We start from the raw sequence: 27,771 nt of genomic DNA, 5'->3' as shown, positions 1-27,771 counted from the left end.
ACATCAGCAGGAGAGAACTCTTTAAAGTAGAGACACTACATACTGATATACACCTGAACATCAGCAGGAGAGGACTCTTTAAAGTAGAGGCACTACGCTTCTTTTGCAGGTGGCGGAGAAATGTCCGTAAAGTCATCTTTCAGCGCAGGTGTAAGGATCTTCAAGATGTTCTGCTTATCGCTGTGCCTCAGTTCAGAAATGCTCTTCTTCTGTTCAACAGGTGAGTCACACTGTGCAGACCAATACATAACTAATAACTAATAATAAAAACGTTCTGTTTAAGTGCATCAATACTGTGATAAGCTTTAACACTGGTTGTTCAGATAACCTGGTCATGACACTAAATCTTCTCTAGAACCATTGAGGAGGTGAAAGGGACCCACTGGCTGCCTCAGGAGGAGAATACATCTTTCACTTTGCTGGAATTTAAGGATGTTCTGATGACCATGAGTCAGGAGTGTCTGCAGATATTAGAGAAGTTATCACAGCACCGTGCTGCCATCCTAAATAAGGTAGGAATAAGTGCATTCAAAATCTAACAGCTTTGATAGCTGACAATAGTTTGTAATCTATCAAGTCTGGCAGCAGCTTGATGTTATATGCACCAGATAACGTTCTGCTTCATACAGCTGGTTGTGCTTTGAAAGATCAGCTGCAGTTAAGGTCAAGCTTTGGGTTTAGGACCCATGCTTTGGTGTGAAAATGTGCTTTTTTCAGAGAGCATTAAGTATTTTTAAGAATATTTCTGTAATACAGCTTTGAGCCTCCTTCACCAACTGTTTGTAACTTTCAGCAGTGATTTTTTATTTGGGAATTGTTCTGAGAGAACTTTGACTTCTCAGAATTTTGACTTTTTGGAAATCAGACTTTTTCTTATAGTTTTGACTGCTTTTCAGAATTTTTAGTTTTTTTCTTAAAATGTTGACTTTTTCTTAAAATGTTGACTTTTTCTCATAATTTATACATTTTTCTCAGAATTCTGACTTTTTTTCCATCATTTTTACTTTTTTGCAGAAATCTGATTTTTTCTTCGAATTTTTACAAAATAGAAGAAATAAAGATACAGTCAGTTGGATCACTTCAACATTTCACAAACAAAAATAGGTTGACAACCAAAAACCACCAAAAACACAACATGGCATATTTATTGTTCCTTTCCTTATTTACTCTTCGTTAGAGCTCATTATTTCACATTTCATGGCGTGTTGAGCCTTTGATTTATTTTTTATCTTCTCTTCAAACTCTTCGAATATTAAAGGGTGTACATGTAAATTCAATATTGAGTGTCTTCTGCCAATTTTGAATCTTTGATCACAGACTTGCAACATATGGACAATAACAAAATAAATGCATCTGAGGCCTGTACGACGAAGCCGGTTCAACATAACCTGGATATGTTTGAGTTATCCGGTTGGCCTAATCCAAAACATACGCGCTCTCGCTAACCCCTAGATTCCACCGGGTCCGTCTGCGCCGCGTTACGGCTGCGCCGCGTTTTGGTCCGGCCTCCTCCGGCGTCATACCCTACCGGGCGCGTTTCAGAAGCATTTCAGAAGCGGAGCGTCTTGCCTGCCGGCTCGCAGTTTTTGTTGATTTGGGCATATTTCCTGGACAGGCTACTTTGTACAGACAAAGTTAATAATACCTGTAATATTCCAGTTATAAACGACATCAAAGATGTGTTGCTGTATTTTAGTGGTAAAAAAATGCATTCATCATCATAATTATTCTATATATATAATTTACACAGTGCCTGTAAACCGGAGGAGAACGCTGGCATTTCTCCTCCTACTTGAAAGACTACGGAGGGATAGGGTCTGCAAAATTAGTTTGTGTGTGTGTATATATCTATATATATATGCTATATATGCTCTGAACGTTCCACTTCCTGCCTGCCCGACCTTACCTTACGGCTGCTCCGCGACAAAAATAGGATTCGATCCTAATTTTAGAGGAGCCCTGCGCCGAGCCGCTTCTGGGACGCTTCTGAGCCGTAACGCGCCGCGTGTGGTGGAATAACACCCATTGACTAGAGTGGCCGCGATCGCCGTGAGCACCGCGGCGCAGCCGTAACGCGCCCGTAACGCGCCCGTAACGCGCCCGTAACGCGCCCGTAACGCGCCCGTAACGCGCCCGTAACGCGCCGCAGACGGACCCGGTGGAATCTAGGGGTAAGCGGTCCTATGACGCTGGTTATCAAGTGGATCGCTCAAGCCAGCCGTGTCCTATCTAGTTAGGTGCGCGTTCACATGAAAGGGGTGGTATTTGGAGCATTCGACCAATCACAAACATGGACAAGCGTACTGGCAGCGCAGCGTCATACTTCCTGAATGAAAAGTCAACTATAATATTAGACATATGAAGAAGTTAAACTTTAAACATCCATGACTTAAACACTTTATCCAGGATCAAAGCCACATAGCTGCAGCTGCAAGGTGAATACAGCTGGTAACAGAAAAAGTGTTTGAATGCGTACATTAACAGGTTTATGATATCACTGCCCCGTCTAAGACACGATCTGACTTTAATTACATTTGACTCGAGTGTTTCATCAACTTAATGTGTTGCTTAAAATAATACTTCTGCATACAGTATGTGACACTGTGAGTGTTGCACGGCCAGATACGGCTCAGCTGACTCAGATAAGGAAATATATGATACATTATGATGTGATATGATATGAATGATAATGGGACACATCGCCGTCTGCACTCACAGTGCCGCGGACTGTACGTAATGTTACTCTGATCCGGTTACTTATGTTGTGGTAGATATTTAATTAAGCTTTCTTAACGCTAATGTTATAATAGTCAGATTGCTCTGAAGATGGGAGGGGATATTCTATTAATTTTCACGTTCACACAGTCGGTGATTTTTGCCGGCCGTCTTTCCTGCAACGGCAGTTTTTCTGTATTATGACTTGATCACTTTAAACTCCGCACACTGAGCTCTGATTGGTCAGCAGGCGGTGCTTTCACTGAGTTGATCTCTTAGCTCCGGAGCAGGTTAGCCGTTCAGCATAAGTTACCATGGAGATCGACCCCGGTAAGAAGAGAACCAGCGCCGTAGGACCGGAAACTCAGAGTTTACCCTGAAGTTAGCTCGCTAAGCGAAAATCCGTCTTTGTAGTACAGGCCTCAGGTGAGGGAGGATCTAATCTAACTTGTTTCTTCCTGCAGGTGAGGGAGCACAGCTACAGGACTCAGCAGGAGCTGCAGCTGCACCTGGAGTTCAGTCTGAAGCCGAGCAGAAGCGTTGAGCCGCTGCACCGCCAGCTGCTCCACCAGCAGCAGCTTCTCTCACAGCTCAGCAGGTCTGAGAGCGTCCTGCAGAGGCTGGGCAGCTTCTCTGCTCTCATCAACACCATCACCGTGCAGAGCATCGTCTCTCTCATCACTCAGGACCTCACTCAGTTCACCAGCAGGGTCCTGAAGGTGAGAGGGGGGCTGCATTAACCGCTCTTACTGAATTACAAATGAATACCTTTGTCACTTTTCAGCTTTCACCAGCAAATGATATGGATACAACACGTTTTATTACTATGGAATCATGAAGAAAGCATCAGAAAGACTAAATATTTCAATTCAATTCAAGGCTTTATTGTCATTTGTTCAGTAGCTACAGTGTAGATATGTCCACAGTGCAACATATACATAGGACAAATAAAACAGAAATAGTGCAAGAAGAGTCTATATACAAGTAAATGGAATATGATATATGAGATACATCATTTGAACAGATGAATGTTTATGGATGTTCTTTCAAAAGTTCAGGTGTTCAGTTCTTATTTCCTGTGGTATGAAACTGTCCCTGAGTCTGGTGGTTTCAGTCCTGATGCTTCGGTACCGCCTGCTAAACAACAGCAGACGATGAATTGAATGAACATGTAATCATGCAATAAATGAAATGCTGTTTGTGTGTTTCTGTGTGTTAGAGAGGTGAACGTGAGGGCTGTTTGTTCCACACTGAGCTGAGTCTCAGGGATGATCAGCTGACGGTGGACCCCCCCACACATCTGCTGCAGGAAGCTGTGAGCGGAGCCATACTGACTGTAAAAGACTCTGTAATACAGGTAAATCACAGTTTGTGTTGTTAGAAATACAACTGCATTATCCATCCAGTGCAGCCGCATCAAAGAACCACTCCGTATGTCCTCTATAAAGGGATTTACATCTCATATACATTTTGACTTTTTTCTTAGAATTTTGACTTTTTTATGTGCCATCATGATGCGCATGGTGTTATTTTTTTATATATTATAATGAAGCGCGAGCTGTGTGCTCGAGTCTTCCTGTCTGTCGGCTGAACTGTGCTGCTCCGTGATGAGGGTCTAACTCCAGCAGCTACATTACCTACGGTGCGTTCGTTAATATTAACTGTGCGGTCCGGAGTCACTGTGGCACAGACTGGACCGCTGGTTAGAACGGGGTGTTCGGAGCAGCAGAGCGTGATGTGCACTGAAAAGTGTTTCTGTCGCAATATTATTTAATGAATCGTTGAGCTAGCTAACTAGCATACATTGTCACGATCTGCTAACGTTAGCTTTAGCCTTCGTTTTCTAATAGTTTTTTCATAGGCTATAAACGGAGGTGGTATAAGTATAGATATTGTACTAGAGTAAAAGTAGAAGTACTCAGATCTGGTACTTTAGTAAAAGTAGAAGTACTCAGATATTGTACTTCAGTAAAAGTAGAAGTACTCAGATCTTGTACTTGAGTAAAAGTAGAAGTACTCAGATCTTGTACTTCAGTAAAAGTAGAAGTACTCAGATCTTGCACTTGAGTAAAAGTAGAAGTACTCAGATCTGGTACTTTAGTAAAAGTAGAAGTACTCAGGTCTTGTACTTGAGTAAAAGTCAAAGTACTCAGATATTGTACTTGAGTAAAAGTAGAAGTACTCAGGTCTTGTACTTGAGTAAAAGTAGAAGTACTCAGATATTGTACTTGAGTAAAAGTTGAAGTACTCAGATATTGTACTTGAGTAAAAGTTGAAGTACTCAGATCTTGTACTTGAGTAAAAGTAGAAGTACTCAGATATTGTACTTGAGTAAAAGTAGAAGTACTCAGATCTTGTACTTGAGTAAAAGTTGAAGTACTCAGATCTTGTACTTGAGTAAAAGTAGAAGTACTCAGATCTTGTACTTGAGTAAAAGTAGAAGTACTCAGATATTGTACTTGAGTAAAAGTAGAAGTACTCAGATCTTGTACTTGAGTAAAAGTAGAAGTACTCAGATCTTGTACTTGAGTAAAAGTAGAAGTACTCAGATCTTGTACTTGAGTAAAAGTAGAAGTACTCAGATCTTGTACTTGAGTAAAAGTAGAAGTACTCAGATCTTGTACTTGAGTAAAAGTAGAAGTACTCAGATATTGTACTTGAGTAAAAGTAGAAGTACTCAGATCTTGTACTTGAGTAAAAGTTGAAGTACTCAGATCTTGTACTTGAGTAAAAGTAGAAGTACTCAGGTCTTGCACTTGAGTAAAAGTAGAAGTACCAGAGTGTAGGAAAAGAGCCGTTTTTTTAAAGGGGGCGGGGTTAATAGGTTTATCTGCGAAATAATCACCAGGATAAGGATTGACTGTATTGCCAGAAATCTACTTTTTCTCACAGAAAAATGTATAACTTGCTACATCTCTCAGCCAAACTACTACTCAAGCAGCACGCGTTATGCCATCATCTACGGCAAATGTGCATTCAGGAAAGCAAGTTCCCGTAAAGGCGAGTGGATTTATGGCAGACAGTGAACCATTGATAAAAAGAACGGCTCTCACCAAGTACGACTCGGTTCCCTTCGTTCGTACCAAAGAGCCGTTCAAAAGAATCGGATCGTTCGTGAACGTAACATCACTAGCAGCTAGTTTGAATGACTTTGTATACTGCAGGGTAGCTTGTGGATTTACTCCAGGTGGAACTAAAGTCTGATTTAACACTTGATTATATTTCACATCATTCATCCACATCTGTGAAGTAACTAAAGGTATTAAATACATGTAGTGGAGTAAAAGTACACCATGTACCTCTGAACTGTAGAGGAGAAGAAGAACAAAGTAGCAAAACATTGAAATACTTAAATAAAGTACAAGTATCTAAAAATTGTACCCAAGTATAGTACTTGAGTTTATGAACTTAGTTACTTTACACCACTGGCTATAAAGATAGAAAGACAGCCTTGCACAGAGGCATGAAAATACATTTTCAAAATGCTCAACAGTGCTGCCAAAATTATAAACTGACTGCTACACAATTAAAATAAATGCTTTTATATATTTCTATTAGATGTGACTCTTTGGCGTTTCTGTTATTATTAACTGCTTTAGTTGTTGTGACTGCTAACATCCTGTTATTCCTCATTTTAAAGCCGATATTCCGTGGGGTGGGGGGGCTCGGATCCTTTTTCATACCTGATGAGTTTGCATCCCTGCAAAAGTGAGAGCAAAATATATTATCTTTCTTAAAATGTTTGCACTAGAAGAATGACTAGACTGATTAGTAAAAACCATTAAAGAGTCCCTTTTCTGTTTTGGGGGATGTTGTCTTTCCTGTAGTGTGTTATACAGGTTTTTGCACACATGTAAAGCCTTGGTCTAAGTTTCATCTGCAGTAGGGGCAGGGCCGTTTCTAGCTTTTTGGGGGCCCTATGCAAGATGCTATTTGGGGGCCCTAGTTTTTACAGTTTTTTAACTACATTAGGCGCTTTCACACCGGAGTACTTTTCCCCGTACTTTTCCCGTTTAGTTCCGTTAGTGCAGGGGTGCCCACACTTTTTCAGCTTGGGAGCTACTTTTAAAATGACCAAGCCCAAAAGATCTACCTACAGGGCCGCCCCTGCCCAATCTGTGTCGCGAACGCGCGGGGGGGGGGGGTGCTAGTGGAGTAAACGGCGGATAAAATGTGCTTGCATTTGCGCTTCAGATGAGGAGGTGAGGCCCCCTCATAACTGCATGAACCCGTATGACACAATACAACTCAGACTGGCTTACCTGTACGTCAATCAAGTGGCAAATGCCATAGTAAGGATGGATGATAGGCTAACTTTAAAAAAAAAATAATATATATATATATTTTTTTCAATGCCATGCGATCTACCCACACTACCTTTGCGATCGAACGGTTGATCGACGTAATGGGCACCCCTGCGTTAGTGCCTGGAATTTTGCGTTCACACCAAAAAGAGAACTTAGTTCAGATAACTTTTACCCCCATGTTTAGTGCCTGCTAGAGAGGTGGGACTATCCTGGGTGAAAAAAGTACCAATTTCTGATTGGCTGGGCGAATTGCAAACCACGAAGCTGCCATTGTATTTGCTGGCATTAGCATTATTAGCATTAGCATTAGCCCCGCACACCAACGGAGAGAGAATAACTTATGGCAACACAAAAAAAAACATGGGAGCGGTGGAGTAATGAGGAGGTGTCTGCGTTCTAGCGATTTACTTCCGGCCGGGGACTTCGGGTGGCAGTATACACCGTGAAGTGGTTTGCGGCCTGCCAGTAAACCCAAAGCAGCAGAGGAAGAAGTGACGTCAGCGGCTTCATTTGTGTAATCTTCCCTCAGGGGGCCCTATGCATCTGAATAGTCCGCCTATAGGAAGAAACTGCCCTGAGTAGGGGGAGATCTGTCTTTAGCTACACTGCATCTTAATGATGTTTTTAGACACCATTTCCTATCAAACATATGTTCATTCAAACAGTTCTGTTGCAATTCTTCTTCTGCTTCTTCTTCTGCTTCTTCTTCTGTGGTAGATGTGTGTTTCTTGTGGACTCTTCCTGGAGATCAGCAACACTTCTGATGTCTCTCAGGATTCACCCTCTGACTTCACATGTATTGAGCATCATATCACAGGTAGTAGCACTGACATTTATTCTAGTTTTTTTAATGTGACTGTTTGGATTTCACTTCATTTGACCCAAGCTGCAGTATTCATATAAAAGAGTGACTTAACCCCGCCCAAAGTCTATCATTTAGATTTTTCTTATGATATGGACTTTTTTTCAGAAATCAGACTTTTTCTTAGAATTGAGGCTTTCCCTCCTAATTTTGACTTTTCTCAAAATGTTGAAATTTTTTCAGAATTTTGAGGTTGACCTAAAGCTGCAGTATTCATATAAAAAAGTGACTTAACCCCACCCATCGTCTCTAGTTCCTGTTGCTGTATGCATGCATGTGATTCTAAACATGTCTCCCTGTGTTGTGGTTCTCAGGGGAGGATAACAGCGGTGAACAGTGTTGCTCCTGGAGGTTGCACAGAGAAGCGTCCTCTCGCTGGCTGCAGCTGCAGAAGCGAACCTCTCTGCTGCTGCAGGGCCGCCGGCTGCACGGCTGCTTCCCCCCCCTCACCCAGAGCCAGCTGCAGCAGCAGATCCACATCCACATCCTCACAACACAAGCTGAGGAGGAGCAGGCCGGCGTCATGCAGGCAAGACATTCTACTTTAATACTGACAAAATGTCTGTCATGTCAGAAATGTCAGAAGAGGTGGTGTCCAGCCTCTTGAGATGTTCTGCTTATCTCCGTTTATATCATATTAAAGTAAATAACTTAAAACTCTAGATCTTTAAAGACATCGCCTTGGACGTTGAAAACTGGTACGGACATTTTAAAGGTCCCCTATTATACTGTTTCTCATCAATATATCACAGGTCTCAGATATATACAGAGCCTGTCTCTGATTGGCTGAATCACCAAACAGATCATTGCAGCATTACCCATAATCCCCTCTGTTTCAGCCCTGTTTCAAAAGTGCTGATTCTCTGTCTGTTACCTTAGATGAAAATAAGGAGCCACTCCCCACGCCCCTCTGAGAGAGATTTGGTTACAAAGAACACATTAGGCGCTTTCACACCGGAGTACTTTTCCCAGGAATAGTTCCCGGAACTTTTATTTCCTGGAACTTTCTAGTAAATCTCGTTCACACCGGAATAAGTCCCTGGGGGAGCCGCTGACGTCACTTCTTCTTCTTCTGCTTTGGGTTTACTGGCAGGCCGCAAACAACTTCACGGCGTATACTGCCACCCGAAGTCCCCGGCCGGAAGTCCCCGGAGTTGGGGACTGGCTTCAGTAGAAGCTGCTGGGACTCCCAGCAGCTTCTGCTGAAGCCTTCCGAGTAAATCGCCAGAAGCGCCAACACCTCCTCATCACTCCACTGCTCCCATGTTTTTTTTTGTATTGCCATAAGTTAGTCTCTCTCCGTTGGTGCGCTGGGCTAATGCTAATAATGCTAATGTGAGCAAATAAAATGGCGGCTTCACAATTCGCCCAGCCAATCAGAAATTGGAACCTTTTCCTCCCCAGGAAAGTCCTTGCTCTCTAGCAGGGACTGAAAAGGGGTGAAAAGGTTCTCAAAAAAAAAAGTTCTAGTTCCAGATCTTTTTGGTGTGAACGCAAAATCCCAGGAACTATCGGAACTATTCCTGGGAAAAGTACTCCGGTGTGAAAGCGCCTAACGGTGCTCTAGGAGGAGAGTCAGGTGATAAGGTGGGGGGGGGGGGTTACCTTGGTTGGTGATTGGCTAATGCAGCGGTTCCCAACCTTTTTCAACTCAGGGGCCACTTAACAATCAAATGTCTTTTTGCGGCCCACATTCAACCATAAACAATATGGAGGCTAAATAAAGTTCTGATTGGTCGATTCAGAACATGTGACACGTTGTTAATCCAGTAGAACAGACTGCTGTCAAGGACTGTAATGACCGTTGCTAAGGAGGATCAAGAAAGAGAAAGGAAAAGAGGTTAAAATGAAAATAAATCTTAATAATGAAAATGTTTCCACACAAATCATAATGTTTTGCAAATTATTTGGCGGCAAATATTGAATGGCATTTACACCCTTTAATTTGTTATTTGGGCTTTTAGATGAAGACCGCACACAGTTAATAAATACAACTATTCTTCTGGCTAAAATACATATTTTTAAAAGTCAATCAAGGAGTAATCTTAATTTAAAGGTGTTTGAAAAGTAGATTAAAAATACAATTTATTTTGAAAAGAATTATTGCCACAAAAAATCAAAGGCTGAACACGCCATGAAATGTGAAATAATGAGCTCTAACGAAGAGTGGGATTAAAGGAACTATAAATATGCCATGTTGTGTTTTTGGTTGTCAACCTATTTTTGTTTGTGAAATGTTAAGTGATCCTACTGACTGTATCTTTATTTCTTCTGTTTTTGTTTTGTTTTTGTTTGAGATGGGAATGTCATCTCCTATATGGTATTGTTATGTCCATGTTTGTGTCTTTAGCCTGTACCAAAAAAATAGAAAAATAATAATAATAATTTGGCGGCCCACTTGCAATGCCTTGGCGGACCACTAGGGGGCCGCGGCCCACAGGTTGGGAACCACTGCTCTGATGGTTACACAAGCCAAAACATCGTTATGACATCATAAAGTGGCCAAAATCTGATCAGCTCATTTTCAGACAGGTTTTTATATAAATGGATCAGGACAAAAAGAGAGAGAATCTTTGTTCCTGAAACTTTCAGAGTCTCTTTACACAGAGGGGACACATGTTGATGAAGAAGAGACATGAAGAAGAGGGGACACATGTTGATGAAGAAGAGACATGAAGAAGAGGGGACACATGTTGATGTAGAAGAGACATGAAGAAGAGGGGACACATGTTGATGTAGAAGAGACATGAAGAAGAGGGGACACATGTTGATGAAGAAGAGACATGAAGAAGAGGGGACACATGTTGATGTAGAAGAGACATGAAGAAGAGGGGACACATGTTGATGTAGAAGAGACATGAAGAAGAGGGGACACATGTTGATGTAGAAGAGACATGAAGAAGAGGGGACACATGTTGATGTAGAAGAGACATGAAGAAGAGGGGACACATGTTGATGAAGAAGAGACATGAAGAAGAGGGGACACATGTTGATGTAGAAGAGACATGAAGAAGAGGGGACACATGTTGATGAAGAGGAGACATGAAGAAGAGGGGACACATGTTGATGTAGAAGAGACATGAAGAAGAGGGGACACATGTTGATGTAGAAGAGACATGAAGAAGAGGCGACACATGTTGATGTAGAAGAGACATGAAGAAGAGGGGACACATGTTGATGAAGAAGAGACATGAAGAAGAGGGGACACATGGTGATGTAGAAGAGACATGAAGAAGAGGGGACACATGTTGATGTAGAAGAGACATGAAGAAGAGGGGACACATGTTGATGTAGAAGAGACATGAAGAAGAGGGGACACATGGTGATGTAGAAGAGACATGAAGAAGAGGGGACACATGTTGATGTAGAAGAGACATGAAGAAGAGGGGACACATGTTGATGTAGAAGAGACATGAAGAAGAGGGGACACATGTTGATGAAGAAGAGACATGAAGAAGAGGGGACACATGTTGATGTAGAAGAGACATGAAGAAGAGGGGACACATGTTGATGAAGAAGAGACATGAAGAAGAGGGGACACATGTTGATGAAGAAGAGACATGAAGAAGAGGGGACACATGTTGATGTAGAAGAGACATGAAGAAGAGGGGACACATGTTGATGTAGAAGAGACATGAAGAAGAGGGGACACATGTTGATGAAGAGGAGACATGAAGAAGAGGGGACACGTGGTGATGTAGAAGAGACATGAAGAAGAGGCGACACATGTTGATGTAGAAGAGACATGAAGAAGAGGGGACACATGTTGATGAAGAAGAGACATGAAGAAGAGGGGACACGTGGTGATGTAGAAGAGACATGAAGAAGAGGGGACACGTGTTGATGTAGAAGAGACATGAAGAAGAGGGGACACGTGTTGATGTAGAAGAGACATGAAGAAGAGGGGACACATGTTGATGTAGAAGAGACATGAAGAAGAGGGGACACATGTTGATGTAGAAGAGACATGAAGAAGAGGGGACACATGTTGATGTAGAAGAGACATAAAGAAGAGGGGACACATGTTGATGTAGAAGAGACATGAAGAAGAGGGGACACATGTTGATGAAGAAGAGACATGAAGAAGAGGGGACACATGTTGATGTAGAAGAGACATGAAGAAGAGGGGACACATGTTGATGAAGAAGAGACATGAAGAAGAGGGGACACATGGTGATGTAGAAGAGACATGAAGAAGAGGGGACACATGGTGATGTAGAAGAGACATGAAGAAGAGGGGACACATGTTGATGAAGAAGAGACATGAAGAAGAGGAGACACATGTTGATGTAGAAAATATATGACATTTTGCATAATAGGTGACCTTTAAAGTAAATAACTTGAAACCCTAAATAACCAGTTAAGCCCTGAGCCTGTTTTTCAGGTCTCAGGCTCGAAAATGACATTCCCAGAACAAATGACCATATCTTCTCTTCTAAAAGGGTTAAATTAATAATCCTTTTTCTCAAAGTAATGATAAACCTGTGAGTTGGATGGAGAAAAGTCAGAATCAATATAGATGTTTATATTTTAAAGTAAATTCAGATTGAAGATGGTAAAAAAATGTAAATTATAGTGTCCGTCCAAAAAAAAACATTACTTATAGTGAAAACTACCCTTGGATGATGGGTTAGTAGACTAAAAGCTTTAGGAATCCAAACTATAACATATAATGAGTACCCTGTATCAAGATTGATGCAAAACAAGTGACATTTGACCTTTTTAGAGAGGTTTAGCAAAAAGAAAACACTTCTGGGGTCATTTGGGTGGATTTTCCATATCTCTGGCCCCCCTAGGTCGATTTTGATGATTGACACCTCTTTTTAACCGTTAGAGCCAATAGAATCGAAGGGGAAGTTCCTAAAATCCATCTAAACATTACCCATTGGTGAATGAGTGATGCATAGCCAGAATGCGTAGCCAGAATGCCCAAAACCGGAAGCTATCATAGCAGCTTTATATGAACACTCCGTTATTGACATAACATAACATACGATAAGTAATAGGGTGAGTTCTGTGCTAGGTGCGTTAGCATTTTTTCGCTCAGGGCTAATTCAGAGCCTTTGTTATTACCCTTGTGTTTCGTTTAGCAAAAAATTGTTAATATTGTCTGATAGCTGAGTTTCTTCCCGTTAAGTGGATATGACACATTCATAGTTTATTAAATGTTAAGAAGCCCTCAGACGCTGTTTCTTGCAAGATGTTGCGTTTTTTGCGTACCGGGGACGTTGAAAACTGGGATGTTTTCATCATTTTAAACTATTTTCTGACCAAGAAAATCATCAAGAAGATTATTTGATTATAATTCATTACTTTAGTCAACTTTGATTGATTTTAAATGCGCTTAAAGAGTTGTTAGTTAACATGAACCTGTTGACTGGCTCATGTGTTCTCCTCTGTGTTCTGTGGACAGGAAGCAGACCTAGAGATCCAGCAGCTGTGTGAGAGCTTCTCCTGGTTGGTGGACATTAATGTGTTCATTAGTGAAAGGAGTATTTCCTCTCTGGCCTCCCTGAAGGATCAGCCTGCTTCACAGTACCAGGATCTGATAGAGAAGACCCGCTGCCTGACAGAAAGACTCTCCAGCGTCCCCTCCTCTGTCTCCACCTCCAACCAGCTGATCAACATCCAGTGCAGCCGCATCAAGGAGCCACTCCGTATGTCCTCTATAAAGGGATTTCACTCTCATAACCATTTTGAGTTTTTCTTCGAATTTTGAGTTTTTCTTCGAATTTTGACTTTTCTCATGATTTTTTGACTATTTTTCATAATTTTGACTTTGTTCAGGAATCAGACTTTTTCTTAGAATTTTGACTTTTTTTACATATTAGACTTTTTCTTAGAATTTTGACTTTCCCTCACAATTTTGACTTTTCTCACAATTTTGACTTTTCTCACAATTTTGACATTTTTTCAGAAATCAGACTTTTTCTCATAATGTTTTTTTCTTAGAATTTTGACTTTTCTCATGATTTTTTGACTATTTTTCATAATTTTGACTTTTTTCAGGAATCAGACTTTTTCTCACAATTTTGACTTTTCTCACAATTTTGACATTTTTTCAGAAATCAGACTTTTTCTCATAATGTTTTTTTCTTCGAATTTTGACTTTTCTCATGATTTTTTGACTATTTTTCATAATTTTGACTTTTTTCAGGAATCAGACTTTTTCTTAGAATTTTTATTTTCCCTCACCAAGTTTATATTTTTGATGAAAGATTGAAATATTGGTAAATGATAGAACATTAAACATGTATAAGGACCATGTGGTAAGATCTGACAGCTAATGGATGTATCAGTATTAATGCTGTATCCATGATGTGTAAGCTATATCTTTTAAATGAATACCTTCTGTTTTTTTAAGAGCAACAGCTGAGGTTGCTCGAGGAGAAACTGCAGCAGCAGCTGGTGCAGCAGATCCAGACTCTCTCTGAAAACGTCTCATCAGACCTGCAGAGATATGCTGCTCGACTCAGGACAGAACCAGGAGACCTGCAGGAGCTCTCCACATACGCTCTCATGGTAAAAAACACCCTTTACACTTACATAGTTAAAACAGATTTCCAGTTATGCAAAAGAGATGAAATATTCCTTGAAACTCTTTAGTTTGCCTAGTTCCAGATCCTCTGAGTCTCTTCTTTTAGTCACACTTTCATTTAATTATTCATCCCAAAAGGCTCTGTCTTTTTAAAGTGTTCTGAATTTAGATCCATCGTCACAGAATGAAAGGTAAGGTCTTTAAAGTGGTATTTAAAGAAACACTAGTGCTTTCTTGTGTAACTGCAGGAGTTGAACTTTTGAGATGATGGGTTGTCAAACAGTTTTAAAATAAAGTATCACGTCAGAGTGAGAGTTTGTAGTTTGGTTATATTTCACCTTATCCTGACCCTCTCCTGTAGAGACTCGCATTCACCTCCACATGTCAACACTTAAGGATTACTAAATACTCTTTAGCGCAAGGTATTATTTTACCCACCTGATATTAGAGATTTGATGATTTCTGATTCCAAAACCAACACTTTGTTTTTGAGAAAAACACTTTTCAGGGAGAAAGAAACTCTAATGTATTTTACCCAACATTATGTATTGGTCTAAGACAGGGGTCTGCAACCTTTTTGACCAAAAGAGCCATTTTGCTACCTTTTCCAACACTTGTTTTTGTCTGGAGCCGCAAAACATATTTGATAGCTTGATAGCTTATAAAGTTGTATTTATTGTTACATCATAGCATTTATTATATCCTCCTTATAAGAGTTCTTTGTTTCTTATTAGAGGTTAACGGTTTTATAATGTAATAAAACCGTTAACCTCTAATAATAAACAAAGAACTCTTATAAGGAGAATACAAAAAAATACACAGGCCTACTTTAAAATGAATCAACACAGCACTTGGGAGTCCTCTACACATTTGAAGGAAAACAAATATAATTAAAATGGGCCCACTTTGAAATAAATCAAACCTATAGCTGCACCCTAAAGAGAGTTAACTGATTGAGTTATGATGAAGATCGTCAGCTGTCTTCCTCTCCCGTGTTTCTCCTCGATACGTAAAGGCTGCAGCACCTTTGACAACTTCTCTCAACATATCAAACATCCCGGTAAGCCAGCATCGTTTGCTTGAAAGCAGATAACTCTAACCACGCAGAATTAAATCCTGTGTTCCTCCGATACTTTTATTTGATTTCCTTCTTATTTTTGTCTAAGCTCAAGGGAGCCAGAGCAGAGGGCTCTCGAGCCGCGGGTTGCCGACCCCTGAGCTAAGAGATCTGAAAGTCACCAATAACTGCAACTGTTTAGCCTCTTCATATATACTCTATCTATTATATTGCCATGTTATGTTTTGTGATACTGTAGCGACTTTTAATTCATATTTTACATGCAAATAATGACTCAGTCAATCCTTATTGATTGTGCGTTTGTGACATCTCAAAATATTGCAATGTTGTTGGATGTAACTCTGATAAATGCAATCGCAGATCTCATTGTTGCTATTGCAAACATATTAAACATTTTCTCTCAGATTTCATGCATATGGTGATTTCTTTGCCAAAAATGTGACTGATTATTATACTCAGTTTGCTTCGGATCTGAAGGGTCGCCGGTTCAAGTTCCGATCAACTACAACCTTGCAACCTCTTCACTCTGGTGCCTCTATAAAAGTGCATGTGTATTTGTGTGTGTATACAACTACAGAGTGGGAAACTTGAGGATTAATAAAGGGTAATCTCACAACAAACATCCTCTTAATCACAGTCTTGCTTACAGTTACAGACCGTCCACACAGCAGCGTTAAAAATCTTGGAACGCTTCTGCCCATTCACTTTGAATGGGGTGACGTCACTTTGCCTCACTTTTCGCCGAACTGCATTGTGGGCAGCAGAGCGGAGATTTTCAGGATTTTCAGGATTCAAAGTTGAGCAATGTTCAACTTTTGAAGCTGAGGTGGAAGCGTCAGCCAATCAAATCCCGTGTATGCAAATCTGACAGTTCAAGCGCTAGCCAATCAAACCGCGTGTATGCTGGGAGAGACATACCGCAGGTCATTTCCTCATATTCCAAAACATGGAGGAGAAATGAGCGGTAGGGAATCACCCGGTGCTTTATGACCAGTCCCTATTTACCTACCGGGATACAAACCGGAGGAGCCAGGCATGGAGGGAGGTGGCAGAGACAGTGGTAGGTTTTCGCCTGTTTGGGGAGTTTATATCCAGTTTACTTCGGGCTTTTTGGCTTCGTATGTCGGGGGCGGGAGATTCATGTGATTGGTTGTTGGTGCCTTGCTCGCAAAAAATCCCCAAGCTTCAGATACGCCCACCTCCAAGATTTTTTTAACGCTGCTGTGTGGACGCTCCGTTATGCAATATATTTATTTATTTATAACCCCTGTATCATGATACTTATCATATCCTCAGATTCTTCCAATACACAGCCTTTCAAATTCAAGTTAAAAAAACTACAATGCTGTCAAATGAATGTCCTGCATGCCCTTAATGCCACTGATTTAACATGCTATAGTTTGTGAGGCAGGACAATCAATTAACATGACAACACAAATGTTTTAATCTGGCTCATCATTTCAGATGAGGGAGTGTGTGAAGATGTGTCCTGACATGCAGAGACATTTGGAGTACATTCACTCCCTCCAGGAAACTCTCTGTAAGAACTACAGGAAGATGACTGAACAGGAGGAGACTGTGAAAGAAAAGGTCTGCGCTGTAAGATTAGTAGTTTCATGCATTCATTCGAGAAAGCTATTTGAACTCTACAGTGTGTGTGTGTGTGTTTCTTTGTTCAGATGCTGGCCTTGTGGGATGGCTTCATTCCCCTCCTAAAGGAAGCAGACAGCATTGTGTCTTGTCGTCTTCCTTCAATGGCAAACGCCTTGGACGCCATGTTCTCAGTCTTGGCCTGCGACCTTAAAAACACCGTCTCTAAAGCTACAGCCGGACCCTTCATCGACCCGAGCCAGGAGGCTAAAGAGATGGTTTCCAGACTGAGCCTCATGTGTGTTCATGTGCAGAATCTCAACGCAAAGCTGGAGCAACTGAGCAGCAAAAGTCAAAACCTACACGGTGAGATGATACTAATCATTTCTGTGATTTACTTCAAACAAGCTTAAGAACCGCAAAAAGCAATGTGGTGGGTTTGGTCCTATAACAACCATATCAAACAAAGTGTTTCATGTTATATATTTAGAACATCTTGTCATGTTTTATTTCCTCCCGTTAGAACATCCAAAGGATTTGTCCATTTTAACAGCCGATGTTCAGAGGGTCAAAGCCTGTAAAGAGTTGTGGGAGATCGTCTCTGCGTACACAACATGGAGAGAAGAGTGGAAACAGCTGCTTCTCACTGAGGTGACATTTCAAATCCACGTCTGTAATTCACAAAATGTGTTGTTAATGAATTAATGAGAAATGCACAACCAGACGTGGGAGAAGTACTCAGATCTTGTACTTGAGTAAAAGTAGAAGTACTCAGATCTTGTACTTGAGTAAAAGTAGAAGTACTCAGATCTTGTACTTGAGTAAAAGTAGAAGTACCAGAGTGTAGGAATACTCTGTTACAGTAAAAGTCCTGCATTCAAAATGTTCCTCAAGCTAAAGTAGAAAAGTATTATCATCAAAATATAGTGAAAGTAGAGACAGTAAAAGTAGTCATTGTGCAGATTGGTCCATTTCAGAATAATATATATGATATGTTTTATAATGATTGATCATGAAAGTGTTCTCAAAGCTGGTAAAGGTGCAGCTAGTTTGAATGACTTTGTATACTGCAGGGTAGCTTGTGGATTTACTCCAGGTGGAACTAAAGTCTGATTTAACACTTGATTATATTTCACATCATTCATCCACATCTGTGAAGTAACTAAAGGGATTACATACATGTAGTGGAGGAAAAGTACACAGTAGCATAAAATGGAAATACTCAAGTAAAGTACAATTACCTCAAAGTTGTACTTAAGTACTTGAGTAAATGTACTTAGTTACTTTACACCACTGTGCACAATAAGAATCGCGATTCTATCTCTGCCGATTCAGAATCGATTCAGAAATTCCAAGAATCGATTCACATTTTTCCGTCTCGCCACAACGCTGTTTTCCATTTGTTTCTACGGCGTGAGCTCCGTAATGTCCCGCGAACATGGCACTTAGACTTTATGCAGCAACCAGGGAAACACACCAGGTGTTTCAGCACACCACTCTTCATCGAATCGTGACTACCTATAAAACATGTACTTAATTGTCCTTTATATCTATGGAGGATCAAAGTACCTTTTAATAACAAGAGTAGTGGCCTGGATCGTAGTAAATAAACAAAGATATTCCAAGCACTGTTTATAAAAGCGATAGTTAAGAAAATGTTGTTTTGCAATCACTATTGTCTATTTAAACCAACAAATCTGTTTGAATCTCTTCCTGTCAGGTAGTGGTGTCAGAAGCTCAGGGGAAAATTGCCAAGTGGAAGGAGCGAACTTTGTCTCTAACAAGCATCATACCTACCCATGATGCAGTGCTGAAGCAGGCTTTAGGAAACCTGGAAAGTTTAGAGTATCACGTTGAGGTCATGGCCAAACTGCAAAGCCCAATGCTGACACACAGACACTGGAAAGACATTTTTGAAGGTCAGATACTTTGCCAATATTGTAACACATGCATTCATCCACAGAATATTTACCAACTAAAATACATGTATTCTGCCAGGCATGGGTCTGCGGTTTGTCCCAGAGAAGAAGGTGACTGTCGCTGAACTGACGTCTCTACCTCTTGAAGTTCACCAGGAACTAATCAACAAGGTGAGAACAGGAGAGAGATGTACACACTGGGCTGTTTCTGGTTCTACAACCAGGAAACGAAATGGCTGTTGATCCTAAATAGAGAGGTGGAGCAATGAGTCCTAAAACCAAGAAAGGTATCAGCATTTCATCACTTCCTGTCCCCGGGTCTGGAGGTCAATGGTTTTCTCTGTGTGTTTTTGGTTGTTTTACGGAAATCAGGTCTGTGGTTAACACAAGCTGAAGAAATTTTAACGTTTTGCTTATGATATAAAATATATCGTCAGTAAATACTTCACTGGTGAATTTAAAAACAGAGGTTGCTAACAAGTGTCTAAATGAGACGACTAAACGTCATCACGCCCAACATTAGCCACCTTTAGCTTAGCGGTGGTGACGTGAAGTCATGTGACCGTGCTGTAGTTCCTTTATAGCCCAACATTAGCCACCTTTAGCTTAGCGTGCTGACGTGAAGTCATGTGACCATGCTGTAGTTCCTCTATAGCCCAACATTAGCCGCCTTTAGCTTAGCGGTGGTGACGTGAAGTCATGTGACCGTGCTGTAGTTCCTTTATAGCCCAACATTAGCCTCCTTTAGCTTAGCGGTGGTGACGTGAAGTCATGTGACCGTGCTGTAGTTCCTTTATAGCCCAACATTAGCCTCCTTTAGCTTAGCGGTGGTGACGTGAAGTCATGTGACCATGCTGTAGTTCCTTTATAGCCCAACATTAGCCGCCTTTAGCTTAGCGGTGGTGACGTGAAGTCATGTGACCGTGCTGTAGTTCCTTTATAGCCCAACATTAGTCTCCTTTAGCTTAGCGGTGGTAACGTGAAGTCATGTGACCATGCTGTAGTTCCTTTATAGCCCAACATTAGCCACCTTTAGCTTAGCGGTGGTGACGTGAAGTCATGTGACCGTGCTGTAGCTCCTTTATAGCCCAACATTAGCCACCTTTAGCTTAGCGGTGGTGACGTGAAGTCATGTGACCGTGCTGTAGTTCTTTTATAGCCCATTAGCTACTTCTAACATATATAATCATGTAACAGCAGTGGCGAGCCGTGACTTTTATACCTAGGCCCTCTGACCCCCACCCCTTCCCTCGAAAAAAAAAAAAAGAGCTATTATGTCACAGCGTATACTTCAGCGGAATATCAAAACAACGGCCCGGGGTGCAAAACGCATCAATGACAGCGACCCTCTACCACACAAAATAACACCTGTATATAACCCATTTTGTGTTCTTTGAAATTGAAAAGGATATTGCATTGTGTTTGTTACTTTCGTTGCAGTTGTATGTCTTAAGTGTAATTTGGCTTGACTTCCTATTTTTTATGGACATGCTTTTATTTTGAAGGCGAGTTTACGCTGTTGACAGGAAGTTGTTGTTGCTATGGAAACAAGAAAAGCTTCACAGGGGGCGGAACTTCTCATAAAGTCCGCGATAATAAAACCCACCCATTTAGAGGGAAGATATGATTGGTCAATTGTACTGTCATTTGACATTACTCTCTCGTTCAGTTACTATAGCGGGCCCTCTGTGAATTCACAGCAGGACCAATCAGCTCCTGTCTTTACAGTAACTCGCAGAGACGAGCTTCTTTCATTTAACCCTTCACATTCAAACAGAAACTTAACAGGCAGATTCGAAGGATTCATTTCTTTGGAAATGTTTTTTTAAATACAATTAAATCAAGTTATTTTGGTAAAACTAATGAAAAATATAACAATTTTCTTTTAAAAAAAATGTTTTTAAATATTATTTTGTAGAATATCTTAGGCCCTCAGAGAGGGCCTAGAGGGCCCTGACGGCTCGCCACTGTGTAACAGAAATACGACACCCCTTCACACTTATATTGTTCTTACCTTTCTTCTTACTCTTTCAGATATGCAGGGATGCACAAGCAGAGTATAACATGGAGCAGAACTTCATAAAGCTTCAACAGGAATGGAAACCCAGACTATTCCAGCTGGATAAATTCACTCTGCCTGTTTGGCAGCATCAAAAACCACAACATGTATTACCAGAAACAAAGAAACCCACAGAGGGCACAGTTTCAAAACTCCAAACTGCCAATCAACACACCTGTAATGATCCAAGACTCATCGTCATTGGTGAGACCTAATAACAAGCTAGAACATGTGTAAAATCAACACTCAGCTTACAGTTTGCTGGGGTTAACCATGTGTCTTCTTACTCAGGTCTGGAGATACACTTTGCTGAGATAGAGAACGATTTGATGACTCTGTCCACCATGTTGAAGTCCCCACACAATGTTGAGTTCAGGCTGCAGAATGAACATTTGTTCCAATCAATGCACGATCTCGGTATGGTGGATATTCAACCAAAGAGAACATTTGCATCCAATTTTTGTAACAGTTTGAACATTGTAATGTCCTTTTGTTTTCTGTTCATTATTAATAGGGAAGCTGCTTTGTTTATTTGAAAGATACCAGCAGTTATGGGCTTTCTTGACCAAGATGTTCCATGAAACATCCATAAGTGTGCAGAGTGTGGAGCTGGTATGTCACCTTTATATTTATATATAATATATCACAATGTTGCAGTGCTATGAATCTGATTGCAGAGCTTTTCCTATTTTCTTCACAGCTGGAGCAATTCCAACCAATTGATGAGACCTTTAAGGATATTATTCAGTCTGTCTCAAGTGACACTCATGTGTGGAACTTTGTTAATCCAAAGAAAACAAATGAGAGATTTCATGGCAGAAACTTCCACCAGATTCTCATTGACGGTGTCTCGACAATGGAGGCCATTTCCAGCCAGATGTCTGACTTCCTGGAGAGCCTCTGTCAACAGTTTCCAAGACTGTGGTTCTTAAGTGATAGGGAGAGGATACAGCTACTCTCCTTTGAACCAACGTCTTGCACACTGCAGCCTTTTGTACGCAAATGCTTTAAAGGGATACGTTGGCTAGAAGTGGATTGTGTAGTACCATCTAATCAGACAGGTGTAAAGATCTGTGGGGCTACATCTGAGAGTCAGATGAAGGTTCTGGGGTTTTTCGGCAGCCTCCAGGAGCACATTACCTTTCCATCTCCTTTGGAACCAAATCCCAATGCCTTAGGTTGGCTGTCTATCTTTGAGAAAGAGTTAACGTTGACCATGGTGCAACTCATGAAGAAATGTGCTATTGTGAGAATCCAGCTTGAACCACCCACTGAAGATGTGGCATTTGATAAAGAAGTAAAAGACATTGTATTTCAAATTGCTGAAAGAAGGAAAGTCGCCCTCCCTGTGCTGGATCTCGTGTCTGAATACCCTCTTCAGTGTCTGCTGGTGGTGGAGGAGGCAGTTTGGTGCAAGTCTGTCCTACAAGCTTTCCAAGAGTCAAGTCCAGTGATGTTAAGAAACATAAAGGCATACAACTCTGCAAAATGGAAAACCCTTGGCCGTTTCATCAGGGATGGAGTCACAGGGTCTGACTGTGAGTCTTTGGTCTCTAAGTACAGGATGATGTGTCTGCGAGCTTTGGTGCAACTTACAATGAAGCATTCCCAGCAGCTTTCTCGGCTCATGGAGGTACAGAGTCTTCCAGAGTCGTCTTTCGAGTGGCTAAGTTTCATGAAGTATCATATAAACTCAGAAGATTGTAGTCTGACGGATGATCCAACATGTCATGTGGATGTTTTGGGCCATCGACTCCAATATGATTATGAGTATTTTGGTCCAGAAGATTGTGTGATGGGACACACTCCATCCACAGATCGGGCGATACTGGGGATTCTCCTGGCTCTCACAAGCTACAGGTGTGGGTTTGTGAGGGGACCTTGCATGTCTGGAAAGAAAACAACAGTGGTTCAGTTGGGAAAAGCGTTAGGGCGAATGGTTGTCAACTTGCAATGTTGTCCAACTATGAGCCCCGGTGTTGTTCAGAGGATGCTGTTGGGTGCTCTTCAGACTGGAGCATGGCTTCTGCTGGACTCTGTAGACCTACTAACACAAGGATTACTTTCAATGCTGGGCCAGCATCTATTTGACATCCAACAATCCTTCGCAGAGTTCACAAAAAAGAAGAACCAAAGACTGAAAGAGGAGCCAAAGGACTGGAATGCTGATAGGGGTCACAGATTGCACAAACCTCCATTCAGATTGTCAAATGGTGATTGCAGGGAAAAGCATTTCTGCCAGACCAAGCTATGGATGTGTTGTCATCTCATCCAAAGGGTATTCATCTGAGGTTCCAGAGATTCTGCGGTGTGCTACCAGACCCATCGCTTTAACCCTTCCAGATTACAGGATCATCGCAGAAGTAATGCTGACTTCCATTGGTTACTCAGACGCTGTGTCTTTAAGTCAACGTCTGGTGGACCTCATCAGCCTGGCCCAGGATTCCCTCTGTCTGCCTGATTCCATCAATGACCACCAGAGCTCCTATCTTGTCCTCTTGCAAAAGATCATCTCTGCATCTGAAATGCACTTCCAACAAAGTGAAAGGCAAAAAGACATTTCTGATGAGGCCGATCCTACACCTTCAGAAACTGTGACTGTCAGAGTTGATGATCAGGACAGAAAAGAAGCTGAAAAACCCTCCAGGTTTCTCAGTTCTCATTTGTCCATTATACAGGGATTAATGGAGGAGACAGCCATTGTCAAAGCCATTCTTTCTGTCTCATTACCTGTTCTTTATGAACAAAAGAAAGCCTTGCAGTTCTCCATCCTTCTCAAGGAAACATTCCCTATTGCATGCCAGTTTCCTCTCTTCCAAGAGTACATCGAGGAAGAAGAAAAGACTCAACTTAAAGATGCACTAACAGAAGAATTACAAAGGAAATGTTTTCACGCTGACACTGAAATAATAAGCAGTTCTCTGAGACTCTACCAAACCATGAATCTCTCTCCCGCAGTTATTCTCATAGGCCCTTCAGGTAGTGGAAAGACAACCTGTCGCTGTGCTCTTGCTGAAGCACTCAATCACCTGGCTGCTAAGACAGAAAATGACAATAGGATGGAAGGAGATACCCCACAGATCTCAACCTGGAACTCTGTGGACACCGTGGTTTTATTTCCTAATGCCATGTCCCACAAGGAGCTATTTGGCAGCTTCTGTGAAAAGAGAGGATGGCAAGATGGAGCTGTAGTAAAGGTGCTGAGAGATTCAGAACCAAAAATCTGCAAAAAGAAGCAGAAAAGTGATCAGATACATAAATGGCTGGTGATGGATGGGAACCCTGTAGGCTGGTTGGACTACTTAACTACAATGTGCAGTCCTCAGGACCAGTTTCTGTGCCTGTCATCAGGGGAAATACTGCCATCCCAACCACACCTTAGACTAGTGATGGAGGTCACTGATCTACGTGATGCAAGTCCCTCTGCAGTGACCCGCTGCAGCCTGGTTTATTTCTCAGGTCCTGATCTGTGGAAGGCTGTGTGGAGGAGTGAAATGGATGCTCTGTCTTCTGAACACAAACTAGATCAAGGAACCTTGAAAATGTGGAATCGTTTGGCTGAAGATCTGTTCTCCAACACGCTTACCGCTTTAACATCTGCAATCCAAAATGAAGGAGAATCTCTTGAAGGCGTTGTGCATGGGATGAGAGAAATCATGTCGTTTGTTCGGATCCTACGAGCCCTCCTTCAGCATGTCGGGAAGGAAGGGGACAAAGCTGGGGCAACACCACAAGTGGACAAAAAAGGTATAACCAGGACGGTTGAACAGAAAGTCTTATTCAAGCTAAGGTAGTGACTTAACTTTTATTATTACTTCATCGCCTATTTCTTTCCACCAGATACCCCTCTACACAGAGCCGGAACAGACAGCAAAGGCCTGCTGAACAGAAACCTTTTCCTGGTGGCTTACATTTGGGGATTTAGTGGACATCTGCATCCTCGGTAAGACCATTTTGGTTTTCTTATCAAAATGATGCCATAAATAATCCATTTTGTATGTTATTGCAAAATAAATCACATATTTCTGTACACAAACAACATTTCTCGCCAATTTTCTTCACATACTTTATGATTTCCTTCAGCCACTGGCCACGGTTCGACTCAGTAGCCCATCAAGTGCTGTTTACCTGCCGATACAGAATTGTGGTTCCTGATGGAGAGAGTGTGTTTGAATACTTTTTTAACATCGAGATCAAGACATGCCCCAAGAACACACTGCTGACAAACTCTGTCCCTCCCATGGTTTGTCCAGAATACTCTTGTGCAGTGAAAGTACACACATATATAATAACTCTGTTTAAACATTATAACTAACACATGTCTTGTTATTTAGTATAGGAAGTATGCCTCTCTTCTGAACATCATGTTGGAGGCGAACCAGCCGGTGTTGCTCTCAGGAGAACCCGGTTCTGGAAAAACGACTCTGTGCAGAACGTTGCTGAGTTTTGAGAAGCCACACATTACTCTACCAGCCAGTCCTCTACTGAGATCCAGAGACCTGCACACCGTACTGAAGACCATCAACTGCACGAAGAACTGCAGAGACAATCAAGGTCCCAATGCAAAACAGACAGGACTGCTTCTCTTTGTGGATGATTTGCACGAAGCCCCCGGAGGTGAGTAAGAACATTAAAGGTCACCTATTATGTCAAATCCACTTTAACATACATTTGTGAGATTCTGAAAGGTTCAGGAACTTTTTGTCCTGATATATCTCTATAAAAACCTGTCATGAGCTGATCAGATTTTGGTCACTTTGTGATGTCATAATGTTATTTTGGGTTGTGCAAGCCAATCAGCAACCAAGGTAACCCCCCCCCCCCCCCCCCCCCCCCCCCCCGGCCCCCCACCTTATCACCTGAATCTCCTCCTAGAGCACCATTGTTTGTGTGTTTTTTAACCAATAATCTCTCAGAGGGGCGTGGCCAGCAGCAGCTCATTAGCATTTAAAGCTACAGACACACTTTTGGAACAGGGCTGAAACAGAGAGGATTATGGGATGCTGCAATGATCTGTTTGGTGTTTCAGCCAATCAGAGACAGGCTCTGTATATATCTGAGACCTGTGATATATTGATGAAAAACAGTATGATAGGGGACTTTTAACTTCAGGACATTTAGTTTGAAGCTTCTTGAGGTTAATATTTATATTGTTCCTGTTATAGATGTCTTTGGGAAGATGTCTACGACTCTAGAAACGCTCCGACAGAGTATCTCGACGGGACAGATTCTAACATTTGACGGCTACAACTTCAAGTTATTGAGTGCTGCTTCCCTCAGCTACATGGCCACCTGTTGTGTCTCTGGATCACACAGTACAGTGATTTCCTCCAGGCTCTCACGCCTGTTCTCCAACTTTGTGCTCCCCAGCCTTTCTATGGACGTCATATTGTCTATCCATTCTCCTCGGCTAAAGATGTGGCTCAAAGAAACACCACTAACGCAGAGTGCTGAGGATATGGCATGTTGCATTATCACTGCAACTAAAAATGTGTACGATGCCGTGTGTGACCAATTCAAGCCTACTGTGCAGAGGCCCCATTTCATATTTTCCCATCATGACCTTCAGAAGGTGTTTAAGGGTTTGTGTCTTTGGCAGCCTGACAGAGGGACAATGCAACAAAAGGAGGAAACAATACTAATCCTTCCAGAGTCTGAACCAGTCCTTAACATCGCACATCTCTGGATGCATGAGTGTTTGCGTACATTCAGCGACAGGTTATGCTCCGAGGATGAAAGCAAAACTCTTGAGTCCCTCATAGCCATGACAGCAACAACTCACTATGGAAGTAGATTGGCTGATGCAACTTCTCCTGTCAGTTTAGATGTCACAAGACTTGATATTCACACACTCCCCTCGGACACAGAAGGTCAGCCAATAGCTAAGAGTTTAGGTAACCGTCATTTGCCTCAAGAGAAAAAACCAGCTGGACAATCCGACCTGAAGGAAGGCCAGACATTGACTGAACCTTCCTCTTTGTCTGGAAACATTTCGTCAGTAGAAGAAAGCCTAAAAACTCACGCTATGCAACCCCAGATTCTTCAGCACATGGAGGGCAAACTGGCTAATCTTGTGTATGGTCCTGATCTTTCTGAGGCTCCAATGAATCAGAAACACATTTTTAAGGGTAGCTTTACTTACCAGGACAGAGACCTTGAGGTATTACTGCAGCAACTGCGTGTCCTCATCAGCAGAAACAAGGAAGACAAAGGACAGGAAGCTGATTATAATATTTTAAATAGATGCATGGTGCACAGACAGAGGGTGGGTCAGCTGTTACACATCCTCCGGGCAGTGCTTATACCCGGAGGTCACGGACTGCTGATGGCCTCCAACAAAGGCACAGGTCGTAAAACCACAGTGCGTTTAGCTGCCTTTATAACCGGATACCTGCTGATGGAGGTGCATCCCGGTAACGAGGATGAGTTGCATGAAATCCTCAAAGAAGCTGGGAACAAAACAAGAGTGGATGGAGTTAGGGTCATCATACTGGTTCATGAAGGAGTCAGTCAGCCAATCAGAGGGGAGCTGCTGGCGGCGATGGCTCACCAAACACAAGCAGGACTTTACACCGAGGATCTGAGGAACGTTGTTTCCAGAGCGACTGATGTGAGGAAGTCAAGACGATATCGTATGGACTACTGGATGTCTGAGAAGTAAGAGGAAACTGCCTTAAATATTGGGATGTTGTTGTTGCCACGT

The 27,771-nt window shown here is 41.8% G+C and overlaps 2 protein-coding genes across 2 annotated transcripts in view; both read left to right on the top strand.

The window, feature by feature from the left end:
* Window positions 1-27,771, top strand: part of LOC117484391 (extracellular serine/threonine protein kinase FAM20C-like) — a 157,727-nt gene that overhangs the window by 36,524 nt on the left and 93,432 nt on the right. The gene's annotated exons all lie outside the window — the stretch shown is intronic.
* Window positions 1-27,771, top strand: part of LOC117484383 (dynein heavy chain domain-containing protein 1-like) — a 125,061-nt gene that overhangs the window by 6,504 nt on the left and 90,786 nt on the right. The window contains 22 exon segments of the mRNA XM_034132840.1: window positions 110-220; window positions 356-512; window positions 3,180-3,434; window positions 3,935-4,072; window positions 7,740-7,839; window positions 8,199-8,413; window positions 13,298-13,541; window positions 14,249-14,406; window positions 16,965-17,090; window positions 17,180-17,456; window positions 17,614-17,741; window positions 18,811-19,009; window positions 19,089-19,180; window positions 21,044-21,272; window positions 21,360-21,485; window positions 21,583-21,680; window positions 21,769-23,238; window positions 23,240-24,815; window positions 24,909-25,011; window positions 25,152-25,311; window positions 25,403-25,685; window positions 26,234-27,725. Coding sequence (XP_033988731.1) covers window positions 110-220; window positions 356-512; window positions 3,180-3,434; window positions 3,935-4,072; window positions 7,740-7,839; window positions 8,199-8,413; window positions 13,298-13,541; window positions 14,249-14,406; window positions 16,965-17,090; window positions 17,180-17,456; window positions 17,614-17,741; window positions 18,811-19,009; window positions 19,089-19,180; window positions 21,044-21,272; window positions 21,360-21,485; window positions 21,583-21,680; window positions 21,769-23,238; window positions 23,240-24,815; window positions 24,909-25,011; window positions 25,152-25,311; window positions 25,403-25,685; window positions 26,234-27,725 — 7,737 coding nt within the window.

Source organism: Trematomus bernacchii, unplaced genomic scaffold (assembly GCF_902827165.1).
Source record: "Trematomus bernacchii unplaced genomic scaffold, fTreBer1.1, whole genome shotgun sequence".
NCBI lineage: Eukaryota > Metazoa > Chordata > Actinopteri > Perciformes > Nototheniidae > Trematomus > Trematomus bernacchii.
This window is presented reverse-complemented; position numbering and strand designations above follow the sequence as displayed.